General features: G+C 43.6%; 1 protein-coding gene across 1 annotated transcript; it reads right to left on the bottom strand.

The window, feature by feature from the left end:
* Nucleotides 1-254: 254 nt before the first annotated feature.
* Nucleotides 255-23,699, bottom strand: LOC308080956 (NGFI-A-binding protein 1-like). The gene is made up of 11 exons (XM_080423093.1): nucleotides 23,574-23,699; nucleotides 20,582-20,810; nucleotides 18,043-18,311; nucleotides 16,845-17,040; nucleotides 15,843-15,968; nucleotides 11,701-11,834; nucleotides 10,157-10,208; nucleotides 7,896-8,015; nucleotides 7,271-7,418; nucleotides 4,791-4,943; nucleotides 255-858 (listed from the first exon to the last, which is right to left on the bottom strand). The coding sequence occupies exons 2-11, from the start codon at nucleotides 20,804-20,806 to the stop codon at nucleotides 779-781; spliced, it is 1,503 nt and encodes a 500-aa protein (XP_080279219.1). The 5' UTR covers nucleotides 20,807-20,810; nucleotides 23,574-23,699; the 3' UTR covers nucleotides 255-778.
* Nucleotides 23,700-24,178: the final 479 nt, after the last annotated feature.

The following is a 24,178-nucleotide window of genomic DNA, read 5'->3' on the forward strand; positions in this document are numbered from 1 at the left end:
CTTGTAGAGCTGCTATTTTTGAAAACTTGTGCGTGACGAACATGGCAACATGATGTATTTTTGGTACGCGCCACGCAACTAAATCAAAATAAATCAGACCCTGTGTTCACATCATGTTCATTACCTTGCGATATCTCTGACGTCTCCCTGTTTCGTTTGGCATCCCTGAGCCTAGCTTTAAGTAAAGATTCAGCCCCGCACGTGATCACAGCCACAATCCGGCTGCTCAAAACATAGAACAAAAGACACAAGGCTAGAGGTAAAAAAAACAAGTATTGGAAAACAAACAAACAACCAAACAGATCAGTTCTTAAATTACAAAGTACAAAGAATCAATAATCTGAGAGTGGAAACTACGTCTCTGCTCCGGTCGCTTTGGCAAAAAAACATTAAAACAATCCCTTTGAAAAGAAGACAAACTTAAAGAAAAATAAATGCTATTTGACTGACTGAGGCAACGTTGGTTGTTAAGGCTCTGCTGTGGCTGTGCTTTGCTTTAGTACATCTACTGAGAAACAGCTTTAGTACATCTACTGAGAAACAGCTTTAGTACATCTACTGAGAAACAGCTTTAGTACATCTACTGAGAAACAGCTTTAGTACATCTACTGAGAAACAGCTTTAGTACATCTACTGAGAAACAGCTTTAGTACATCTACTGAGAAACAGCTCAGGACCGCATACTGTGACGTGAGTAGAACAAGAGGTGGTGACGGGGTCAGATGTCGAGGGTCAAGAGGTCGTGGGGGGGGGGGTGGGGGGGGTTGGGGGGTCAGCACTATGTGGAGTCCTCCGGCTCGGACTTGATGATCTTCTTCGGGTCGGCGGAGCCGGCGCCGCGCTGACACGAGCCGTTTTCTACAAGGAGAGAACAGAGACAACAACGTCTTTAGAACAAAAAAAAAATTGAGATGTATACAATACCATTTTCTCCTTCACGATGCCGATTACGATTCCCATAACTTGCCTATCGGTCGATACAGAGTGTAATTTAAACAAATCTAGGAGTAGCCTGGGTCAATACCATTTCCGGGTTTCTGATCGGGTCTGGAGCACGTCTTCAGGCGGCCCGAACCAAGGGTGCCGGTATCACCCAAAATAATTCCCCGTGATCAAGGGCATCATAATTTTAGGTTCTACCCAATAAAACCATTGATGCGGCGTAGCTTAGCCTATAGGAATAGTCTGTTAGGTATATCCATCCTTTATTCCAACTCGTAGCGACTGGCGAGACTAAACTAGTAGTTATACTCGATTTAGCATTTAAATGCTAACAGGGGGAACCAAAACAAAGCGGCGCCAAACAAACGGAACCCTCACACCCGGAACCACAGGGTTTTTTCCTTCCTTTTTTTTCCAGTAGGTGTGGCTAGACCGGCCATTTAATAAAAAATCCTCCAAGGTGGAAAGTCTGGTGACGCGAGGTTAATCTAGAAGAGTGGTTCTCAAAGTACGGTCCAGGGACCATCTGGGTTCCTTGGAGTTCCGAATGGACCCTTACAAGGTCTGTAACTCTGAGAGTGTACAAATGGAACCAAATTGTACACTCTCAGAGTTATGGGCGTTGTTGAAATTAAAAGGTTTGAGATCCACTGATCTAGCATTGAATAAAAATTCCATTAATAACACTTAAAGTGCAGCTACAAGTTTATATCAAATATAATAATGTAAACAGTACCGTGAGAGTATAAAACAGTTGTGCAACATCAACTGAAGAGTTCAAAATATGACAAATGATAAATGACATATCATCATGTGATAAATGTCGTGGTATGGGAACGGCACAGACTGATATACTCGGCGATACCGATACCAGCCTTTTAGGAAGTACAAGTAAGACGCGCGAACGCCAAAAAAAAATATATATATATAAAAAATACAAAAATAATCTGCGTTAAAAGGAGCATCTTAGAAAAATACAAATTCACAAAAAAAAAACTTTGAATGTTTTTGAACAATTCAACAAAGTGTTTGAAGTGCCTGTTTCACCCACTTCCGGGGGGCGGAGCCAAAATCCGAGCCCGAAGTATTTGTTCGTAGACCCTCACTTAGGGTGGGTAGAAAAGTTTCTGAGCGATTCGGGCACTTATCATTTAACATGGGGTTTCAATGGGGAGTTTTTAGGAGCCTTCTCCGGGGCGTGGCTTCCGGGGGAAGGGGCGGGCTTAAACGCAACCTTGACAGGTGTGTTCAGTTTTCAAAGACCTTTCATTTGATGTATGGTACGTCTATATTGGACATTTACTTGGCTGCACACAGGCAGTGCACACAATACTGCACACAGAGACGCGCACACAAGCCGAGCACGGTGTCATAGTAAGCTCCACTTGCGCGGAGGCGCGCCTTCGGCACGCCTCCTTCCGCTGCGTTCGCAATCAGCAGCTTTTACCATAGTGGTATCAGTATTGGACAGTGTTGCATTGGTCATGGCACGCAGTAACACACCGTCCCAGCAGTCTTTTGAGCAGGAGCACACACACGCATCGATAAAAAACATCCCTTAATTCACACCTCGACACAGTTTACAAAGGCTGCCGACTGCCGGCTGTCACACCAGGTTAATGAACATAGGAATGAGTCTATAGATGCAGATCAATGGTCCATTGTGTGACCTGTAGTGTCCTTAAAATAGCGTCCCACCAGAGATAGATTCACCAATGCAACACATTGGAACAACTCTACCAAAAACTACACGATAACAAACACGCCCACAGACTGTCAACAGACGTGTGGGGGCGGCAGTGGCTCAGGGGTAGAGCGGCTGGTAGAGCGGCCGGATGGGAACCGTAAGGTTCCCAGTTCAATCCCGGGCTCCCCCAGAGTTAGTGTTGAAGTGTCCTTGAGCAAGACACTGAACTAGAGGTCTTCACGGGTCAAATATAAATACCCGAACCCAAATGGACCCGCGAAAAAAATACCCGTAACCGAATGGACCCGGGCCATTATTAGAAATTGAGAACTGGACCCGAACAGCACCGAGGGCTGTCGGAAACCGACCCGTATAGAACCGTGACATACAAGAACCGAACCCGTACATAACCCGAGCCTCCGAAAAACCAGAACGCAAAATTGTTTGCCAACGTCATTAGTACAAGTTGTCCAGCGTTAAATAAGTTAAATAAATACTTGTTTCATACTTTCTTACCTAAATGTATAGCCTTTATGATGTATAATCCCAGTCAATGCTCATTGGACAGCTATACAAAAATAAATCCACGTTCTAGATGTTTGTAATCATTCTTCATTGCCAACTGTAATCCACGTTAATTTCTAATGTTAAACCACATTTAATGTTGTTTAACATTATAATTGGCTTTGGAGTTTCCATTGTGCTTTGAGTATACCGGTAGCAACATGTTGATATTAACTCGATTATTTTACAATTTTTAACCATTAACCAAAGCGTTACGTTAATCGACAATATTTGATATAACTGGTGTATATAAATGAGTGAATGATCTTTAAAACAACTTCGAACATGGCGTAGCGTCCGTCGCTACTTCCTTGTTGCATAGTGACATCACTGTCGAATCCTTGGTATCTTTGTCCTAGCCTTTCAACGTGTGTGTTGATCAGCGCCGTTAATATGCGCTGTAGTCTTTGCTCGTGGTAGTGAAACACTAAACAGGATTATTATTTCATGTCAACATTCAAGTACAAGTATCAGAAGATGTAACTCAGGTAAAGTAATGCGCCACTCTGCAAGTTTAACTAAAGTTTTCCACCTGTCCAAATTGTTCCTAATACAGACAGAGCCTTCGGTCAAGAAAGACGATCATCAAGGCTAATACAGACATAAATATGTTTTAATCATCCTATCCTTGTTAATATATCGCCATTTAGGTCAAGGATATAACATTATGTAGTGATAGGATAATATAAATAGCAGGCAGTCATTGACTGCGTCACTGCCAGTCTGTCTTCTGAGCGACCGACCTCCCTCCCTCCACCCGGGTATTAATGGAACCGTCCATTTCACAGTCTGAGCCCCGAGACCCCCCGCTCGCCGGGTCCACTCGGGTTTTAGTGGAACCGTCCATTTCACAGTCTGAGCCCCGAGAAACCCGCTCGCCGGGTCAACTCGGGTATTAGTGGAACCGTCCATTTCACAGTCGGAGAACCGAGACCCGAGACGGACTGTACCGGCTCCGACCCGGACCCGGAGTCACTTCTTGTGAATGGACCCGTGACCGAGCCGGGTACGGGTCGGAACCCGGGTATTTCGTGTTACATGCCTAACCCGACGAGCTCTACACTGAACCCCTAATTGCTCCTGATGAGCAGGTTGGTGCCTTGCATGGTTTCCTCTGCCATCGGTGTGTGAATGTGTGTGTGAATGGGTGAATGTAATTTACCGTTTCCCATTTACGTATCACGCCATCAATGAACAGTGAACAATGAAAGACTGCTTTCATCTTTTATGCTCCACACAAATGGAACAAACAGCAGAACTCTCTGACACTAGATCAATTGATCTCTATAGAGACATTTAAGCCTTTGTGAAGCCCTCATGTATCTGCATGGTGATGCGTTTAATGTTGTTCATTATATTGCACTTAATTTAAATTAGTTTTTCTATAATGTTGTGATCATTTTGTACTCAGGGTGTCCTTGAAAAAGAGAGCTATGCTCTGAACTGTCTTCCCGGAATGAAAAAAGGACAATAGAACGGCGTCATCAGCATACAGTATGAAACCACACATCACCATTACAGTAGGACATTGAGAGACAGGCAGAGAGACAGACAGACAGACAGGCATGTGAAGCCAGCCAGCCAGACAGACAGGTACCTGTCGCTGGTGTTTTATCGTTGTCCGTTGAGTGACTGTTGTTATTGTTGTGGTTGAGATGACGCTTCAGCTCATTGGCCAGCTGCTTGCCCAATGGGAGCTCTCCTTCCTGCATGCTCTGACTCACAACGCGCAAGTTGATTGGCCGGTCATCTACACACACACACACACACACACACACACACACACACACAGTTAGAAACTGAGGTTCATTGAGCTGACATCATCTCAACACAGGAAATAGAACCCCAAACCCACCATTACATTACAGTCATTTAGCAGACGCTTTTATCCAAAGCGACGTACAATAAGTGCATTCAACATAGGTAGGGAACGAAACTACTAATCACCAGTTAGTTAGTTAGTTCAGTGCATTCTCTTCTAAAACAAGCAACTAAGAGCATACCTAGCGGCTAGCGATAGGTAAAAGTGCAATATATCAGATTCCTACTTTCTTAAACAGATGAGACAAATAGGAGAATCAAATGAGCAAGAGCTAAAGAAAATAAGTGTATCCAATAAACAAGATCCAATAAAACAAGAGCTTGTACAAATAATTGACAACAAGTAGGCAAGGCTAAGAGGAAAGTGTTCCCTGAAGAGGTGGGTTTTCAGCCTGCGGTGAAAGATGGGCAGTGGATCTGCTGTCCTGACATCAGTGACTCTGCTGTCCTGACATCAGTGGGGAGTTCATTCCACCACTGTGGGGCCAGAACAGAAAAAAGCCTGACCGTGTAGATCGGCCAGAAGGACCACTGAGCGACGAGGCAACCAGTCGCCCCGAGGCGGCAGACCCAAGTGGTCGGGCAGGGGTGTAAGCATCGACCATAGCCCGGAGGTAAGAAGGAGCTGTTCCTTTCACTGCCCTATAGGCTAGCACCAGGGTTTTAAAGTGGATGCGAGCCGCTACGGGGAGCCAGTGTAGAGAGCGGAGAAGGATAGTTGTGTGGGAGAACTTGGGGCGGATGAACACCAGACGAGCCGCAGCTTTCTGAACAAGCTCCAGAGGTCTGATGGCAGACGCCGGGGCACCAGCAAGGAGGGAGTTGCAGTAGTCCAGGCGGGAGATGACAAGAACCTGGATGAGCACCTTCTAGGAGCATGTTTCTTTTAAAGCCCTAAAACAGTGGTTCTCATCCTTTTCAGGCCGCATCATTTTTTTTAAAATTGTTTTCAGAACTAAGAACTTAGAAAAAGTCTTAAAAGTCCTTAAATTGGGGTAGGGGGCGCCTGCTGGCCAAGCGGTCCAGGCGCATAACACATATGCTGGTAATCCAGCTTGACAGTGTGTCGCGGATTCGACTCCCCGGTCTCATCGCTGATCGCTGTTTAGCATTCACCGCTGTAGCTTCAAGATGGCCGATCGCAAAGCGAAGCGGTCTTCACTGCTCGTCTCACACAGATCCCCTGTGTGTTTAGAACCAAATGAACGCGCACTTTTAACGGATTTAGCGAGGTCTGTGGCGACATGAAAAAAACAAAAAAACAACAATAAAACGCTGGCACTGGTGAGTACATTATGATATTAAACTCTGGCATGGAATGTGTTAATAAACCTCTGGCACACAATGTGTTTTTAAAAAAAATGTGCAGATACTCTGTATACACTTATACTGTATGTTGGTTTGTATCATCTGGGGAACAACCCCCCCCAACAAAATAATCTGGGATCCTTCCTGGGGGTCCCGACCCAAAGGTTGAGAACCATTGATCTAATGGACTAAAGCCCAATGCATCCTCCTCTATGAGACCACAACACAATACACCCACACAGAGAGAGAGAGAGAGAGAGAGAGAGAGAGATACGCCCCCTCTGGGCCACTGGCTGGAGGTAAACAGGCGCGTGTGTGTGTGTGTGCGTGCACGCGCGCGTGTGTGTGCTACATACGTGGGTGTGATAATTACAGGTGCAGTGTGGGAATAGCGGGAACAAAAGTATAATGAGGAATGAGAGGTGGGCGAGAGACAGAGACACACAGATAGAGAGAGAGAGAGAGAGAGAGAGAGAGAGAGAGAGAGAGAGAGAGAGGGAGAGAGGGAGAGAGAGAGAGAGAGAGAGAGAGAGAGAGGAAGAGAGAGAGAGGGGGGTTGAACTATGACTCTCTCTCTCTCTCCTTTAGTTTTTGTGGAGACCCCGAACGTCCCATGTTTGATTCCTGGCCCCCGGAAATGCGTCTTTTCTTCAAATTCTTTTTTTAAATTAAATTAATAAAAATCAATAAACAAAAGCAATTGGAAAAATCAAGGCCCCATTATGCATTAGAAGGACAATGTCAGTCACTAGAAGCAGAGACGTGTGGAAGCAGAGACGTGTGTTTTAATGAGTCTAACATTCATTAGAAGGACAATATCAGTCACTAGAAGCAGAGACGTGTGTTTTAATGAGTCTAACAATATCAGTCACTATAGAAGCAAGGACTTGTGTTTTCAATGAGTCTAACATTCAGAGAGGGGGGGGGGATTCTCCAGTGCGTTATTACCTTGGTTGTCTTGTGGGGTCTGTGCGGCGGTGCTCAGGTACTTCAGGGCAGACGGAGGGATTCTCCAGTCCAGAGCCTGAAGTCTCTCCTGAACAGCAGCGTCTTGAAGAATCTCCATCTGACGGGCTAACAGACGCTCCAACTGTATCTGTAATAGATTACTTCATTAATACTAGATTACTTTACTTACCGATTACATTACTATTACTGATTACACGCACCCACCCCCCCCCCCCCCCTCACGCATTAGAAAGACAATATCAGTCACCAGCACCAAGGACGGGTGTTTCAAACGAATCATGGTTAAAATGGACCCTACAATGGGTTTGTATAGGAAGAGGGTGTGTCTGATAACATTAATATCAAAATATATAAATACTAGAGCCGGGACTTTATCGCTTTCATTTTGTTGATTAATTAATTACAGAAAAAAAAAAATTACAATGTATTTTTGGCAGAGACATGCTATTATCAAAGGCGTATAAAATTGAACGGGGAGGTCGCGATGACATTTGTTTTTCAGGGGATCATCCACCATCAGGAGATCCTACAGACTCCTCCCCCTAGTGAGGCGTTTACCTGGAGGTTGCACCCTACAGACTCCTCCCCCTAGTGAGGCGTTTACCTGGAGGTTGCGTCCCACAGACTCCTCCCCCTTGGACTTGGCGCAGGCCAGCTGCTCCCTGAGCATCTCCTGCCTCATGTGGATGGCCTGCAGCGCCTCCTGCAGGTCAAAGAAGTTCTCCTGCACGACGGACAGAGAGAGCAATTTACAATGTTTACAGTGTAGTCATTTATCAGAGCAGTGGCACAGCCAGAACGCTAGTATAGGCAGTGGTGTAAAGTAACTAAGTACATTTACTTAAGTACTGTACTTAAGTACAATTTTGAGGTATTTGTACTTTACTTGAGTATTTACAATTTCCAATACTTTTACTCCACTACATCTCAGAGGCAGATATAGTACTTTTACTCCACTACAATTATGTGAAAACTTTAGTTACTAGTTACTTTTCAGATAATAACTATGATATAATGAAACACACATAAACCACTTCAGCCCTATTTTATACCTAGGCTATTTGAAAATAGCCGATCTACAAGCTCACAACGCGTCACATCGCAACGCGTGGTGAGCTTGTAGATCTGCTGTTTTCAAACATTTTAGTACTTTTACTTTTGGTACTTCAAGTACATTTTGCTGCCAATACTTTTGTACTTTTACTCAAGTAAATTTAGAATTCTGGACTTTTACTTACAACAAACTGCAAACGTACTACTAAGTATTTCTATATTGCAGTATTGGTACTTTTACTTAAGTGAAGAATTTGAGTACTTTTTCCACCACTGAGTGTAGGCCGGGCCTAGACGGGAGCGGGTGGGCTATATTATAGCCGTTGAAATGACGTCTATAATATAGATTGTCTCTATATAGACGCTTAAAAAATAGCTAATCAACGTCTAGGCCATGGCTTCTCAAAGCGGGTGCCGCGGCACCTTAGGGTTTAGGGTGCCTTGACTCAAGTCCAGGGGTGCCTCAGAATACTTGATCATAATTTGGAATTCATCAATGTAACTTCAGTTTAACCCCTTAGACCCTCTATATACTTAGTCAAACGGACCTTAGTTAAACTGTACCTGCTGCGTTCTTTTTCAGCCTACAGCACATCAAGTCCTCTTCGCCAAAAATAGCAGATCTACAAGCTCACGACGCGTCACGTCGTGACGCGTTGTGAGCTTGTAGATCGGCTATTTTGGTGAATGTTTCCCCCCAGAATAGGAATGCTGCGGTTTAAGTGCAAACGCCAAGTACTGTATAAAAGTTATTTTCAATCTGACCTACTCCTAATGGAAGCAAATATTCTCTCGACAGATATTTTCCTTGTGACATACTGTATCTTTGGGGGAAAGATTCACACATTTACGTAGCGTTAATATGACAAAAGGTGCTATAAAGTAACAAGGTAATTCAGGGGGTGCCGTGGATGAACAGGTTATTTACAGAGGTGACCTGAGCCAAACATGTTTGAGGACCACTGGTCTCTAGGCTAAGAATAGACGTTTCACTTCCACCGTTAGAACCAGTTAGAACCTGGTTCTAGACGGAGGTCTAATGGTCTGTGAAGTGGGATCAAAACACACACAATAGAAACAGGAAATGACATGACAGTCAGGGTGGAAGTCCCCTTTATACGCACGCGCACACGCACACACACACACACACACACACACACACACACACACACACACACACACACACACACACACAGTGAGCAGGTGTGTGTGTGATGTGTAGCTCTTTATATTGAGTCAAAGCCCAGCAGAATACCAGACATGTGTTTTCAATCAGCAGAACAAGAGCTGTCTGACATCACTGTGCTCTGATCTAGGATCAGATGATACCTTTAACCCAATTAATACCTTTAACCAGTTTAACACCTTTAACCTCATTCATACCTTTAACCCAATTAATACCTTTAACCACTTTAATACCTTTAACCTAATTCATACCTTTAACCAGTTTAACAGCTTTAACCTCATTCATACCTTTAACCCAATTAATACCTTTAACCTATTTAAAAATGCCTTAATTTTTATATTTTTTTCTGAAAAACCTTTACATATGAATTAAAATATATATATACATTGGCTATTCAAAAATAGCAGATATACAACGTCACAGCGTGTCACTTTGTGACAATATAGACATTTGTGTCACTTTGTGACAGGCTGCGCGCTTGTACATCTGCTATTTTTGAACAAATTTAGAAAAATCTCAGATCTGTAACTTTTTAACAAACTTTTTGTTTTATATCACATACTTTTAATCCATCCACCCATCCATCCACCCATCCATCCATCCATCCATCCATCCATCATACTGACCTCTGTTTTAATCCTCTTAGGAGACGATTCATCTCTGTCACCACAGCGGCTTCTGCAGGGGCAAAGTTCAAAGTTCAAAGGTCATGGTACAGATAAAAACACTGTTCAAATTGCTGTACACTTTTGTGTTACTTTTATGTATAAAAATAGCAGATCTACATAGCACTCGCTACGAGCTTGTAGATCTGCTGTTTTAAAAAAACACTGATTTTTTTTGTGCAAATATTTGAATATGTATATTTTTAAAGGGAACATTTTTGACTCAAATGTTTGCTTCTGGTGGTCCCCATTACAAAACATTTTGAGATGGGGTCAGATACCAAATACATATCATTTTGGGGGTCCTTGACATGAAAAAGTTTGAGAACCACTGATATAGAAACACACGTTTTTCGAAAAGTTAAGAGTTAAAAGTTTTCGCTTTGAAAAATTATACATTCAAAAGATTTGCACAAATGTTCACGATTCTTTTCAAAAATAGCAGATCTACAAGCTCATAGATCACTCGGTGCTGTGCTATGAGCTTGTATATCTGCTATTTGCCAGACCCAGGGGGTCAGGCCTACATGAGGCTTTGTCGGTCCCCTTTTGCTATCGTTTTCGTCCATATATGGACGAAAACGTTTTCTTACACGTCCCTCTTTTTGATTGGCCAAGCTTAGCGTGACGTCGTTTAGAAACCATTCAGATTTCCGGCCATTCAGATTTCAACCACTAGGGGTCTGGCAGTACCAGGTCCCCTGGTTCCCTTGTTTTGAAAAGCCAAAGTGACATCTAAAGATGACAGATTATTTTCCGGTCTAAATGGTTTAAAACAGGGGTGGTCCGCGGAAGTATTGCAGGTGGTCCCTGGCCATGCATAAAAAATAAATAAAAATTCCTCCCCCCCCTTTTTTTTTTTTTTTAACTTTTAATAACTTACAGGAGTTGTTACTGTATGGTGTGTGTGTGTGATATGAAATGTAAGCTTACCATAATCACAGTAATCCTTAATCATATTCCATCATATTCAAACTAAATCACTGTATTTTATTAGATATTATATTGATATTATAGCTATTTTCTCCAGCTCCCTGTGGTGCATGAACCCCCCCCCCCACTATTGTGTGGGGTGGGTCTATGATGGACCCACCACGCACAATAGTGGTGGTCCCCAGGTTGCTCTTATATTAGTCAGGATGGTGGTCCCCAGGTTTCTCTTAGTCAGGATGGTGGTCCCTGGGTCAGAATCTGTTGAAAACCCCTGGTTTAAAAGGTTGTTTCAAACTGTCGATTGTTTTTTTTCCAGATGGTAGGAACTAGCTTAACAGGATTTTACCTTAATTACCTTTTTTGATACAATACAGAAAAGGTAAGAATAGATTTTGCCGATCGTCCCCTCTTAACAACAACAGTTTGAACACAGAGCCAGTAAGTTTGAGGCATTTTTTACTTTGCTGGAGTATTTCAAATTTTCAGTACTTTTACTTCTACGCCATTTGAAAATAGCTGATCTACAAGCTCACAATGGTTCGCAATGCACTTGTAGGTATAATAGTACTTACTTAGAGGTGCGGTAGGTGTACTTGTAGGTGACTTCTCTAGATATCTGTCTGGCCAGTCCAAACAGCTCGTCTCTTCTGGTCAGTAGAGCCATGTCTCTCATACACAGCTGGGCAGCTGCCTCGTTTACCGTTAACTGTACAAAATATACACAATATTATTAAGACAATAATACACGCACACAAAGTTACATCGTTACGGTAGAGACATATGGCTCACAATTAGGGATGGGACGATAATCGTTATCATGGTTTATCGTGATAAAATAAAACTTGTATCGTTTCACAGAGATTTTCATTTATGGTGAAATAGTCCTCCGTCATACGCTAGGATGAATTAGATTTTATTTAGCTGCAAATTCAGTACCACTTAAAGGGACATTTCACCCCCAAAATGACTTTTTTCCTATCAATTAGTCACCCCATGGAGACTTGTTTTTGTCTCATTCCTAAGACAATAATTTGATGACCGGCAGCGGTTCCGGTAGGAGACACAAAGACTCTTCTTTGTGTCTCCTACCGGAACCACTGCCTACCGGTCCGCTGGTCATCACATTATTGTCTTAGGAATGAGACTAAAACTTTTTTTTTTACCATGAATTCAAGTCTCCATGGGGTGACTAATCCATAGGAAAAAAAGTCATTTTGGGGGTGAAATGTCCCTTTAAACCCTCTATACTTGATAAAACAGACCTATAAAGAGTACATTTGGCATGCTCTTATCCACCAAGCCAGCCAAAAAAACAGATCTACAAGCTCACAACGTGTGTTGCGTTGCAACGCGTTGTGAGCTTGTAGATCGGCTATTTTTTGGCAAACGTTCCCCCCAGCAACAGGGATGCTGGGGATTGAAGAGGTTAACATTAAGTGTGAAAGGGCCTTTCTGTGTGGAGTTTGCATGTTCTCCCCGTGTCTCCTAGGGTAGTTAATACCCTCACAAAAACATGTAGTAATCCTGGTCTCTATACTGCCTCCCCCTGGTCAGCCAGGGCGCCTGATGGAGGGGAAGGGAACTGGTTGGAATAACGTGTTCCTTCCACACGCTACGTCCAACCAGAGAAACTCCCCCGTCAGGTGATAAGATGCTACGTCCAACCAGAGAAACTCCCCCCTGTCAGGTGATAAGAAGCTACGTCCTACCAGAGAAACTCCCCCCTGTCAGGTGATAAGAAGCTACGTCCAACCAGAGAAACTCCCCCCTGTCAGGTGATAAGAAGCTACGTCCTACCAGAGAAACACCCCCCTGTCAGGTGATAAGAAGCTACGTCCTACCAGAGAAACTCCCCTCTGTCAGGTGATAAGAAGCTACGTCCTACCAGAGAAACTCCCCCCTGTCAGGTGATAAGAAGCTACGTCCTACCAGAGAAACTCCCCCCTGTCAGGTGATAAGAAGCTACGTCCTACCAGAGAAACTCCCCTCTGTCAGGTGATAAGAAGCTATGTCCTACCAGAGAAACTCCCCTCTGTCAGGTGATAAGAAGCTACGTCCTACCAGAGAAACTCCCCCCTGTCAGGTGATAAGAAGCTACGTCCTACCAGAGAAACTCCTCCCTGTCAGGTGATAAGAAGCTACGTCCAACCAGAGAAACTCCCCTCTGTCAGGTGATAAGAAGCTACGTCCTACCAGAGAAACTCCCCCCTGTCAGGTGATAAGAAGCTACGTCCTACCAGAGAAACTCCCCTCTGTCAGGTGATAAGAAGCTACGTCCTACCAGAGAAACTCCTCCCTGTCAGGTGATAAGAAGCTACGTCCTACCAGAGAAACTCCCCCCTGTCAGGTGATAAGAAGCTATGTCCTACCAGAGAAACTCCCCTCTGTCAGGTGATAAGAAGCTACGTCCTACCAGAGAAACTCCCCCCTGTCAGGTGATAAGAAGCTATGTCCTACCAGAGAAACTCCCCTCTGTCAGGTGATAAGAAGCTACGTCCTACCAGAGAAACTCCCCCCCTGTCAGGTAAGAAGCGGCCTGCTCACTCCTCATGCATTGAAGGAGGCATGAGCTCGGCTCTAGGCTCTCCCTAGGCTGGCAGAGGGAGCGTAGCGCCCAGGATTACATAAACAATTGGCACTGGGTGAAAAAAATGGGTTACAAAATCGTGGGATTAAAAAAACAAAAAACAAAACATCCAGTGCCATTTTAAGTTGTGAGCATATTTTGGATTGTCACGACCATTAATTATGTTCAGCACATTAAACGTGACATATTTTCATATTGTCACTACTCACAATACACAATACTATTACACAATGTGCACAATATACATAACGTTGTCATTTCATGTCATTTAACTCTGAGAGTGCACACATGGAACCAAATGGACCCGTGGATCCTTGAAATTAAAACTTTTGAGAACCACGGGTATTGTAATTGTATACAGTACAGTGTAGGGCATAGCAGTGGTGGCCATTTTGTGGTGCCACCGATATAAAGCCCATACATTTTTCCCATAGAGATTTCAGGAAATATTTCTATAAATTATTTTAAACCTGAAACCCCAATCATGACCATAAAACATTTGATTCGGTTTTTTTTAATTTTTTTTATTCATTAAGTATTGTATATAATATGTATACTTCAATATTCAAATATCTTTTGAGATATATCATATATTCCACAGGAAGTAATACCTCATGCAGGGTGAGGTGTTTCATAAGGACCTCATGCAGGGTGAGGTGTTTCATAAGGACCTCATGCAGGGTAATTTAGGGTCATAATAGTCTTGCGTAGCCAGACAACTATTCCACAATCTCTGAATGCTATCCACCTGTTTCCGCGGGAATTTACTGGAGCAAAAATCCTGCGTGGGAAACATCCTGCGGGGGGACCGGAAGTAGGAAATAGCGGCTCAGTGTGTTTACATTTGCCAGCAGAACGTAGCTCGTTCGCAGCTGGCGAACGGGCCTTTTGCATGTAGTTGAAGCGCAAGGGGGCGGGGGGGCGGTGCATAGGGAGAGAGTCAGCGCACTGAAGTCAAGGCACACTACAGACTACTGTGTTGTTGACAGACAACGGATGCACGCTTATTATGAGAAACAACACAAATAAAACATGGCAAAACAGTTGCGTGCATTAGTGCACGATGAGGGTAAAGGAAACATTCAGTCTAAATGTCCAGTAATTCGCACGCGAAAAGGAAACATTAATGTCCAGTTTGCTAATCCACAACTACTGTGCCAGATAATCACCAAGAGAGTTAAAAAAGAAAAAACGTTTCAGTCATTCAGTCCGACTTCACTGTAGCCTATAGTAGCCTTTTCATAAATTATATTTGTATTAGGCTGTCCTAAGAGTTTATAATATTTAGAGAAATGTAAGGTTTCAAATACAAAAGTATTGGTAGTAGTTGCTGGACATTTAGACTGAATGTTTCATTTATCCTCATCTTGCGCTAATGCACGCAACTGTTTTGCCAGGTTTTATTTGTGTTGTTTCTCATAAGCGTGCATCCGTTGTCCGTCAACAACACAGTAGTCTGTGCCTTGACTTCAGTGCGCTGACTCTCTCCCCCCCGCCCCCCGCCCCCTTGCGCTTCAACTACATGCAAAAGGCCCGTTCGCAGTACAGCTACGTTCTGCTGGCAAATGTAAACACACTGAGCCGCTATTTCCTACTTCCGGTCCCCCCGCAGGATGTTTCCCACACAGGATTTTTGCTCCAGTAAATTCCCGCGGAAACAGGTGGATAGAGTCTGGAACTACAACTCCCCAAATCCGAGAGAGGAAACTGGCACTTCCGTTCACGAAAATATATTTTAAAATATCTTTACAGGAGGCTTCACATCCGCTTTATATGTTAATCATGATCAGAGCTTCCGAGTCCCAGACTGTATGACCGCAAACATTTGAAAATTGTGGGAGGCAACAGTCTGGCCACACAAGACTAGGGTCATAAGTACCTCATGCAGGGTGAGTTAGGGTCATAAGTACCTCATGCAGGGTGAGTTAGGGTCATAAGTACCTCATGCAGGGTGAGTTAGGGTCATAAGTACCTCATGCAGGGTGAGTTAGGGTCATAAGTACCTCATGTAGGGTGATTTAGGGTCATAAGTACCTCATGCAGGGTGAGTTAGGGTCATAAGTACCTCATGCAGGGTGAGTTAGGGTCATAAGTACCTCATGCAGGGTGAGTTAGGGTCATAAGTACCTCATGCAGGGTGAGGTGTTTCCCGTCTCGTCTCTTGGAGTCAAACCGCCCGTAGATGGCGCTGTACTTGCGGACCTCGTCCTCTCGTCGCGGGTCGTCGTCACTCAGCTCAAATATGTGTCCCACCTGTTTGTTATCATTGTGATAACATGAAATAACATATATACGGTTCTCATTATAATCATGTGTGAAATGACACAGTGGAACAACCAGTGTGTATTTATTCTAGAGATACTTTGTATCTATATATAGTGACCTGTTGACCTGTGGCTCTCAAACGTATTTTTCCCCATGGTGTGTGTCATTAAAATGTAAAACAAATAAACAAATAAATCAAGATTGTTTGAAAATAGCCGCTCTAGCAGGTCAAAACGTGTCCCTTGTAGATCGACTATTTTCACCAGATTTTAAATAGAGCTTAAGCACTTAAACCATAGCAAGCTCAGCTTGTAGATCTGCTATTTTCAGCAAAAGCTTTACCCACAATAACAGAGAACAGAAAAGACACTTGTATTGAGCCCTGAGGGACTCCGGTTACCCATATGGGGTTTAAAGGGTTAAGTAGTCCATTCATAGAATATGTGTGTAAGTTTAGAGTCTATTGTCATCGTTTTAACAATCATTGTAAACCGTACCTCTGTACCATCTGCAAAACTGTTAAAGGAATATTTCACACAAAAAATTACGTATTTTCTATCAATTCCTCACCCCATGAAGCCTTGAATTTGTGGAGATTTTTCTGTTTTTGACGCTTTCCTGAGACAATAATGTGTTAACCGTGTGTATTTCCGGTAGGAGACACAAAGAGACTCCTTTGTGTCTCCTAACGGACACATTAGCATCTTTCCACCGGTCATCGAATTATTGTCTCAGGAATGAGACAAAAACTAAGAAATCTCCATGAATGCAATGAACATGGGGGGTGATTGATAGAATACAAGTCATTTTTTGGGTGAACTACTCCTTTAACACAAGCGTTGCGTCAGAGGGTTTTGAACCCACCATCTTGGCCAGCTTCTTGTTGGTCTTCAGCTGGTCCCTGACCTCGGCCAGGTCGGTCTTGGGCAGGCCGGGCGCCATGCGCTCCACGCACTCCAACACCGACTGGACGGCGGCCGAGTCCAGAGCCTCCAGGCCGTCCCGGGGCGAAGACGGAGACCCCAGGTCTGACGGGGACAGGCTCTGCTCACTGTCGTTGCTGTGGTGACAAGACCCCCCCCAAAAAAACACACACACATAACACAGGGTTAGATGGAGACATTTACTCAAGTACTGTACATAAGTACACTTTTGAGGATTTTTTTTTTCTTCCCATTTCCAATACTTTTACTTCTACTCCACTACATCTCAGAGGCAAATAATGTACTTTTACTCCACTACAATTATTTGTTTAGTATTATTAGTTACTTTTCAGATACAAATTATGAAACATACATTAAAGGTTTCATGACGTACAGTTTTACCACACATTAAAAGTCTTTGTCATGGTCCTTCAAACGTGTATAGAAAGTTTTAACAAAAAAATTCCACTCCATTGATCCATAGCAGGTGTTTTTCTCTCACATTTCTAAAGCCTTTTCAACTGCAATGAAAAAATTAATCTTTGCCTGCGGGTGTCGCTGATGAGGGATTTTGCCTGTCAATCATCGCCTCTGCTCCGCCCCCCCCCAAAGGAAAGGATAGGGGAGGGGAGGGGAGGGGCGAGGAGGAGAGTGGGCGGGATTAATCGACTGTGACCTCACTGCCGAAGGGCCAAGCTCAGATTACTTTTCAGCCTAATTATTCAGAAAACCCCAGACCACAGAAAATCCACTGAATGTTCAAAGTTCCGATTTTTTGGGTGTAATTGAGGTCATAAAACCCCCCAAAAAACATTTAAAAAAAAAAAAGTGAAAATGAATGTCATAGAACCTTTAACCACTTTAGCCCTATTTTATACCCAGGGTATTTGAAAATAGCAGATCTACAAGCTCACAACGCCTCGCAGCGCGAGGCGTTGTGAGCTTGTAGATCGGCTATTTTTGGGCTAAAGTTCTGTTCAGAAAAGGAACTCTAGGGTTCAAGTGGTTAAGGTAAAAAAAAAATCCTATCACACACAGATTTGGCGGACCCCCCTGTAGTAACTCTGAGGACCCCCCAGGGGTCCCGGACCCCCTGTTGAAGACCCCCTAAACAAAGTAGGGGGACAGACAGTAAGTACCTGGACCAGAACCGGGCGGCCGCGTCGCTGCTGCCCTGCAGAGGCGAGCCCCCGCAGCCCCCCCGTTCCCCCGCCCTGGCCCCCTCCATCCTGGCCGGGTCGGAGCACGCGGCGGCGGCGGCGGCGGCGGCCAGGGCTTTGGGCATCTTCACCGTGTTGGGCCGGTCCTGCCCCGGCAGGCCCGGGGAGCCCTCTGGGAGCTTGTAGACGGGGATGCTGCACACGGGCAGAGAGGTCAGAGGCTGGTTGAACAGAGCCGGGTTGGTCACCTGGAAGTCATTGAACACAATGAAACAAGTTGTTTAACACATTGGGTGCCAGAGGTTTATTAAAATATTATACGTTGAGTGCCTGCATTTCTTCCATCCACTTGCGTTATACGTTTCGTGCTGTAGAAGCCCCGACGCGGAAGTGCATGTAAACAAAGCGTGCGTGCGAGACGGCGGAGGGTCCCGACTAACGCCTGGAACAATAATATTTCCAACGCGATCCTCCATTGCAGAGTGATCGCCGATCGAAAACGGCTCGTTTTCCACCACGTTAAAAAGAAATGGAGATATTAAGCTTTTAGTCAAGGAGATAACATTGAAAACGCCGACCGGAAGGATTTTTGACATGGAGCCACATCCAGCCTCTTCTTCTCAGAAACTCCTTGGGTGATGTCAAAGTTTCGTTTTAGCGCCCCACGTGGGCCACTCGTATAAAAATAGAATTGGGTCAAAAACGGTCCGGACCGTTTTCGGCACTTCTCGTTTGGACCCTCAAAAACGGTCCGGACCGTTTTTGGCATTCAATGTGTTAATAAAGTAGACCTGTGTGCCCGGCGGGCACCGGACTTACTTGGGCACGATGCAAGTTGGGAACGCGTGCCCCGCCCTGTTACGCAATACCTGTTCTACCCGTTGTCTTGTGGTTTGTGTCCCTTTTGTGCTAGACTGCCCCAACGCTCCTGATTTCGTGTATAGAGGGGCGGGTGTATAGGAGCCGGCGAGAGATTGCGCCTGATCCCATTGGTTCACCGATCTTGTCCGTCAACCCCCGCCCCGTTAACACAACATTACGAGCGACGCCCACTGCACTCTGGTTGGTTGGGAAGTGAAACACTTCCTCGTACCGAGTACACCGACTCGCTGGGCCAGGCTTTTATTTTTTAGCAAAACTAAACAATAAAAGCCTGGAGATCGAGGCTACTTTTGTGCCCATATATGGAAATCTCTATATATGTCTGTCTTTGTCCCTTTCATGCCGATATATGGAGATCCCTGGTGTTATCAGTGTATGGCCATATATGGCCATACACTGATATGGCCATATACTACTACATATATATATATGGCCAATATTTATTTATTTTGGCTTTTCTGCCTTTATTTATTGGTGACATGCAGAAAAGTCCGGCGGGATCGGGAATCGAACCCGCAACACGCTGTCAGGCTGGATTACCAGGCTGGTAAAGGCCTGACAGCGTGTTGTGCTGTTGCGGGTTCGACTCCCGATGCCCAGGTGCCCAGACGGTTACGCCAACCATTCGGGCCTGCCGCAGTACATATACATATACTATGTATTGTAATGTAAGCTCACATTATATAGTATACATGTATATGTATATAGTACATAACATATACATATACTATGTATTGTAATGTAAGCTCACATTATATAGTATACATGTATATGTATATAGTACATAACATATACATATACTATGTATTGTAATGTAAGCTCATATTCTTTGTTATACTGTATTCAACTTTATATTGTGTTTGTTTGATCTGTGTTTAACTAACTTACTCAATTCAAATGTCCTGTTATAGTGTGTTTGTTTAGCTTAATGTTTCATGTAAAGCACATTAAACAGGCTCTATGTGCACAGCAGCCATATTGGAAAGAAATTGGGCCTCTGCCTTACTTCCTTCACAGCTGTCACCAATATAACACTAATGAAGGCTCTGTTTCATTTAGTGAAGCACAGTGGTTGTCAAACATTTTAATTTCAAGGATCCCCATAACTCTGAGAGTGTACAAATGGAACCAAATGGACCCGTATTAAGGGTCCATTTACGGGTCCATTAGGTTCCATGTGTACACTCTCAGAGTTACACACCCGCAAGGGTCCATTTGGAACCCTCCTCAAGGAACCATGAGGGACCCTGGACCACACTTTGAGACCCACTGGTGTAGCAGAGTGTTTCCAGTGAGTCAACACCCTGACTCTGTTTGACCAGAATGGAACAGAGCCTTCATTAGTATCATTGTAACAACCAGAATGGAACAGAGCCTTCATTAGTGTCATTGTAACAACCAGAATGGAACAGAGCCTTCATTAGTATCATTGTAACAACCAGAATGGAACAGAGCCTTCATTAGTGTCATTGTAACAACCAGAATGGAACAGAGCCTTCATTAGTGTCATTGTAACAACCAGAATGGAACAGAGCCTTCATTAGTGTCATTGTAACAACCAGAATGGAACAGAGCCTTCATTAGTGTCATTGGTAAGAACCTGTGAAGGAAGTAAGGATATATATATGTAGCTCACCCAGTCTCTGAGAGCTTTCTGCAGCCTGCGGACGTGCAGAGGTTTGCTGGCCATGCCCACCAGCGCCATGATCTCCAGGAACTCCTCCTCCCCCGCCTCGCACAGCTGCTGCACGTCGTCGCCGCCCTGCTGGATGAAGGCCTCATAGTAGTAGAGCAGGTTGGCCCTCTGCAGGATGCGGTACAACTGCAGCTCTCCCAGAGTCCGAGGTAACACCGCTGACATCCCTCTATAATACATTATAATGATACAGTATGAGGTAACACCGCTGACATCCCTCTATAATATATTATAATGATACAGTATGAGGTAACACCGCTGACATCCCTCTATAATACATAATGATACAGTATGAGGTAACACCGCTGACATCCCTCTATAATACATTATAATGATACAGTATGAGGTAACACTGCTGACATCCCTCTATAATACATTATAATGATACAGTAACACCGCTGACATCCCTCTATAGATACATTATAATGATACAGTATGAGGTAACACCGCTGACATCCCTCTATAATACATTATAATGATACAGTAACACCGCTGACATCCCTCTATAGATACATTATAATGATACAGTATGAGGTAACACCGCTGACATCCCTCTATAATACATTATAATGATACAGTAACACCGCTGACATCCCTCTATAGATACATTATAATGATACAGTATGAGGTAACACCGCTGACATCCCTCTATAATACATAATGATACAGTATGAGGTAACACCGCTGACGTCCCTCTATAATACATTATAATGATACAGTATGAGGTATCCGCTGACATCCCTCTATAGATACATTATAATGATACAGTATGAGGTAACACCGCTGACATCCCTCTATAATACATTATAATGATACAGTATGAGGTAACACTGCTGACATCCCTCTATAATACATCATAATGATACAGTATGAGGTAACACCGCTGACATCCCTCTATAATACATAATGATACAGTATGAGGTAACACCGCTGACGTCCCTCTATAATACATTATAATGATACAGTATGAGGTAACACCGCTGACATCCCTCTATAGATACATTATAATGATACAGTATGAGGTAACACCGCTGACATCCCTCTATAATACATTATAATGATACAGTATGAGGTAACACCGCTGACATCCCTCTATAATACATAATGATACAGTATGAGGTAACACCGCTGACATCCCTCTATAATACATTATAATGATACAGTATGAGGTAACACCGCTGACATCCCTCTATAATACATAATGATACAGTATGAGGTAACACCGCTGACATCCCTCTATAGATACATAATGATACAGTATGAGGTAACACCGCTGACATCCCTCTATAGATACATAAATATAATATATATATAATATTCCACCAGGGGCTTTATTGTCCAGAGATTTTACAAGGTTTGGCAGCATTTTTTTGATTATTTGAATCTAAAGTTCCCGGCTGGGGACAGTATAGGACGGTGAATCACTAGATGGACCATTTCTGGACGACAAGTGACAATCTGTATAGGAATGACGTGATTAGATTTTTCTGCTTTTGGTTTTGTATTACCGTCTCATTTAATGTAATGTATTGTTAATGTACTGTGTGGTTATATGTCGTCCTGTGGTATGTATGTGTTGTTGTTGAAACCTAAAAAATCTATACAACTATTTAATAACAATGACTGCTGTTTATCTGGGGGGGGTATTGTGTACTGTGTGGGTATATGTGTGTAGTTTGTGCATGTGTAGAATGTATATGTTTGTGTAGATGTGGCAGCGTGTGTGTGTGTGTGTGTGTGTGTGTGTGTAGTTGTGTCGGTGGAGCGTGCCCACAGAGGAATGGCAGTCAGACAGACAGACAGACAGACAGACAGACAGACAGTATACTGTATGTTTCTCCACCCAGTATCAGGATGAGTGGGTGTTCAGGGACCAACCCAACCTCTGTCAACACTACTCTATATATATATATATATATATATATATATATATATATATATATATATATATATATATATATATATATATATACATATACACACACACACACACACACACACACATTAGAGATGCATGGATGGGCTTTTTCGTCACCCAAATCCGCGTGTACACGTTCATTATCCCTCCACCATCCAACCACATTGATTATATCATCATATTTATAGATCCACACCGACCACACTGCAGGGATGACCATGGGATCCTATATGGATACACGTACTTGTACAAACATCTCACTCACCACTGTCACCATCACCTCTGTAGTGACTGTATACATTATCCATGGCCCTCCGTCTTACATCACTTTTCAGAAGACATATCCAGTCGTCAGCAGGGTGAAGAACTAAATCACTCCCACGCCAAACTTTTATTCCTCCCTTCTTTATTTAATTTAGTTTTAAATCCTCCGTTTCTCTCTCACTTTAGCTGCCTTTATTCCACTATGTTGTTTGGAACGTGGAAGGACCCCTTGCCGGCAAAAGCACGTGCAGTAGGCGGCTAATTTGTGCCTGATGGAAAATTACGTAATATTAAAATACTACAAATGCACGCACGCCGAGATTTCGTGCTTTTTAAAAGCTATAATAGGCCTATAGATAGATGTCATTCATTTATTTCCCGCATTATTTCACCCACGGTTTATCCAATATTAATTAATAATTATATTTGATCGACCCAAATCCACCCAAACTGCGGTTATCCTCTGCAACCGCGGCTAAAACAGCGATCTGCGGTTTTATCTCTAATATATGTGTGTGTGTGTGTGTGTGTGTGTGTGTGTGTGTGTGTGTGTGTGTGTGTGTGTGTGTGTGTGTGTGAGCTGCAAAATGGGTTCGACAAGTTCAGCTGAATATGGCAGACATGAGGTGGCACGCGCACACACACACACACACACACAAACAGGAGCGCACGCATGCACGCACAGAGCATGGATACAGTGTTGGTTGTGATCAGGAGAACATATTAAAGACATCGTTTGTATTGTTTTACCTGGAGAGTGTTGGCCCGCCTTGGTCCAATAGGATCAGAGTGTTGGCCCGCCTTGGTCCAATAGGATCAGAGTGTTGGCCCGCCTTGGTCCAATAGGATCAGAGTGTTGGTCCGCCTTGGTCCAATAGGATCAGAGTGTTGGCCCGCCTTGGTCCAATGGGATCAGAGTGTTGGCCCGCCTTGGTCCAATGGGATCAGAGTGTTGGCCCGCCTTGGTCCAATGGGATCAGAGTGTTGGTCCGCCTTGGTCCAATAGGATCAGAGTGTTGGCCCGCCTTGGTCCAATAGGATCAGAGTGTTGGCCCGCCTTGGTCCAATGGGATCAGAGTTCTGTTGACAAGACAAAAGACTGTTTACATTTGTTTCTATACAGCAGCGGTTCTCAAACTGGAGGTCGGGGGGTCCCTAAAATATTTTTTTGGGGGGTCCCCAGATGATTAGCTTAATGTGCAACATAGTTTTCTCACTCAACAGTAAGCAAACCGTATAAGTATAAGTGTATACAGGGTATCTGCACGTTTATAAAGTTACAATTTAAGAACTTTTAAGACATTTTTAATACCAATCAACAAACTATACAAAAAAATAATCAAACATTGGCACAA

The sequence above is a fragment of the Gymnoscopelus braueri genome (assembly GCF_963280865.1).
Source record: "Gymnoscopelus braueri genome assembly, chromosome: 24".
Classification (NCBI taxonomy): Eukaryota; Metazoa; Chordata; class Actinopteri; order Myctophiformes; family Myctophidae; genus Gymnoscopelus; species Gymnoscopelus braueri.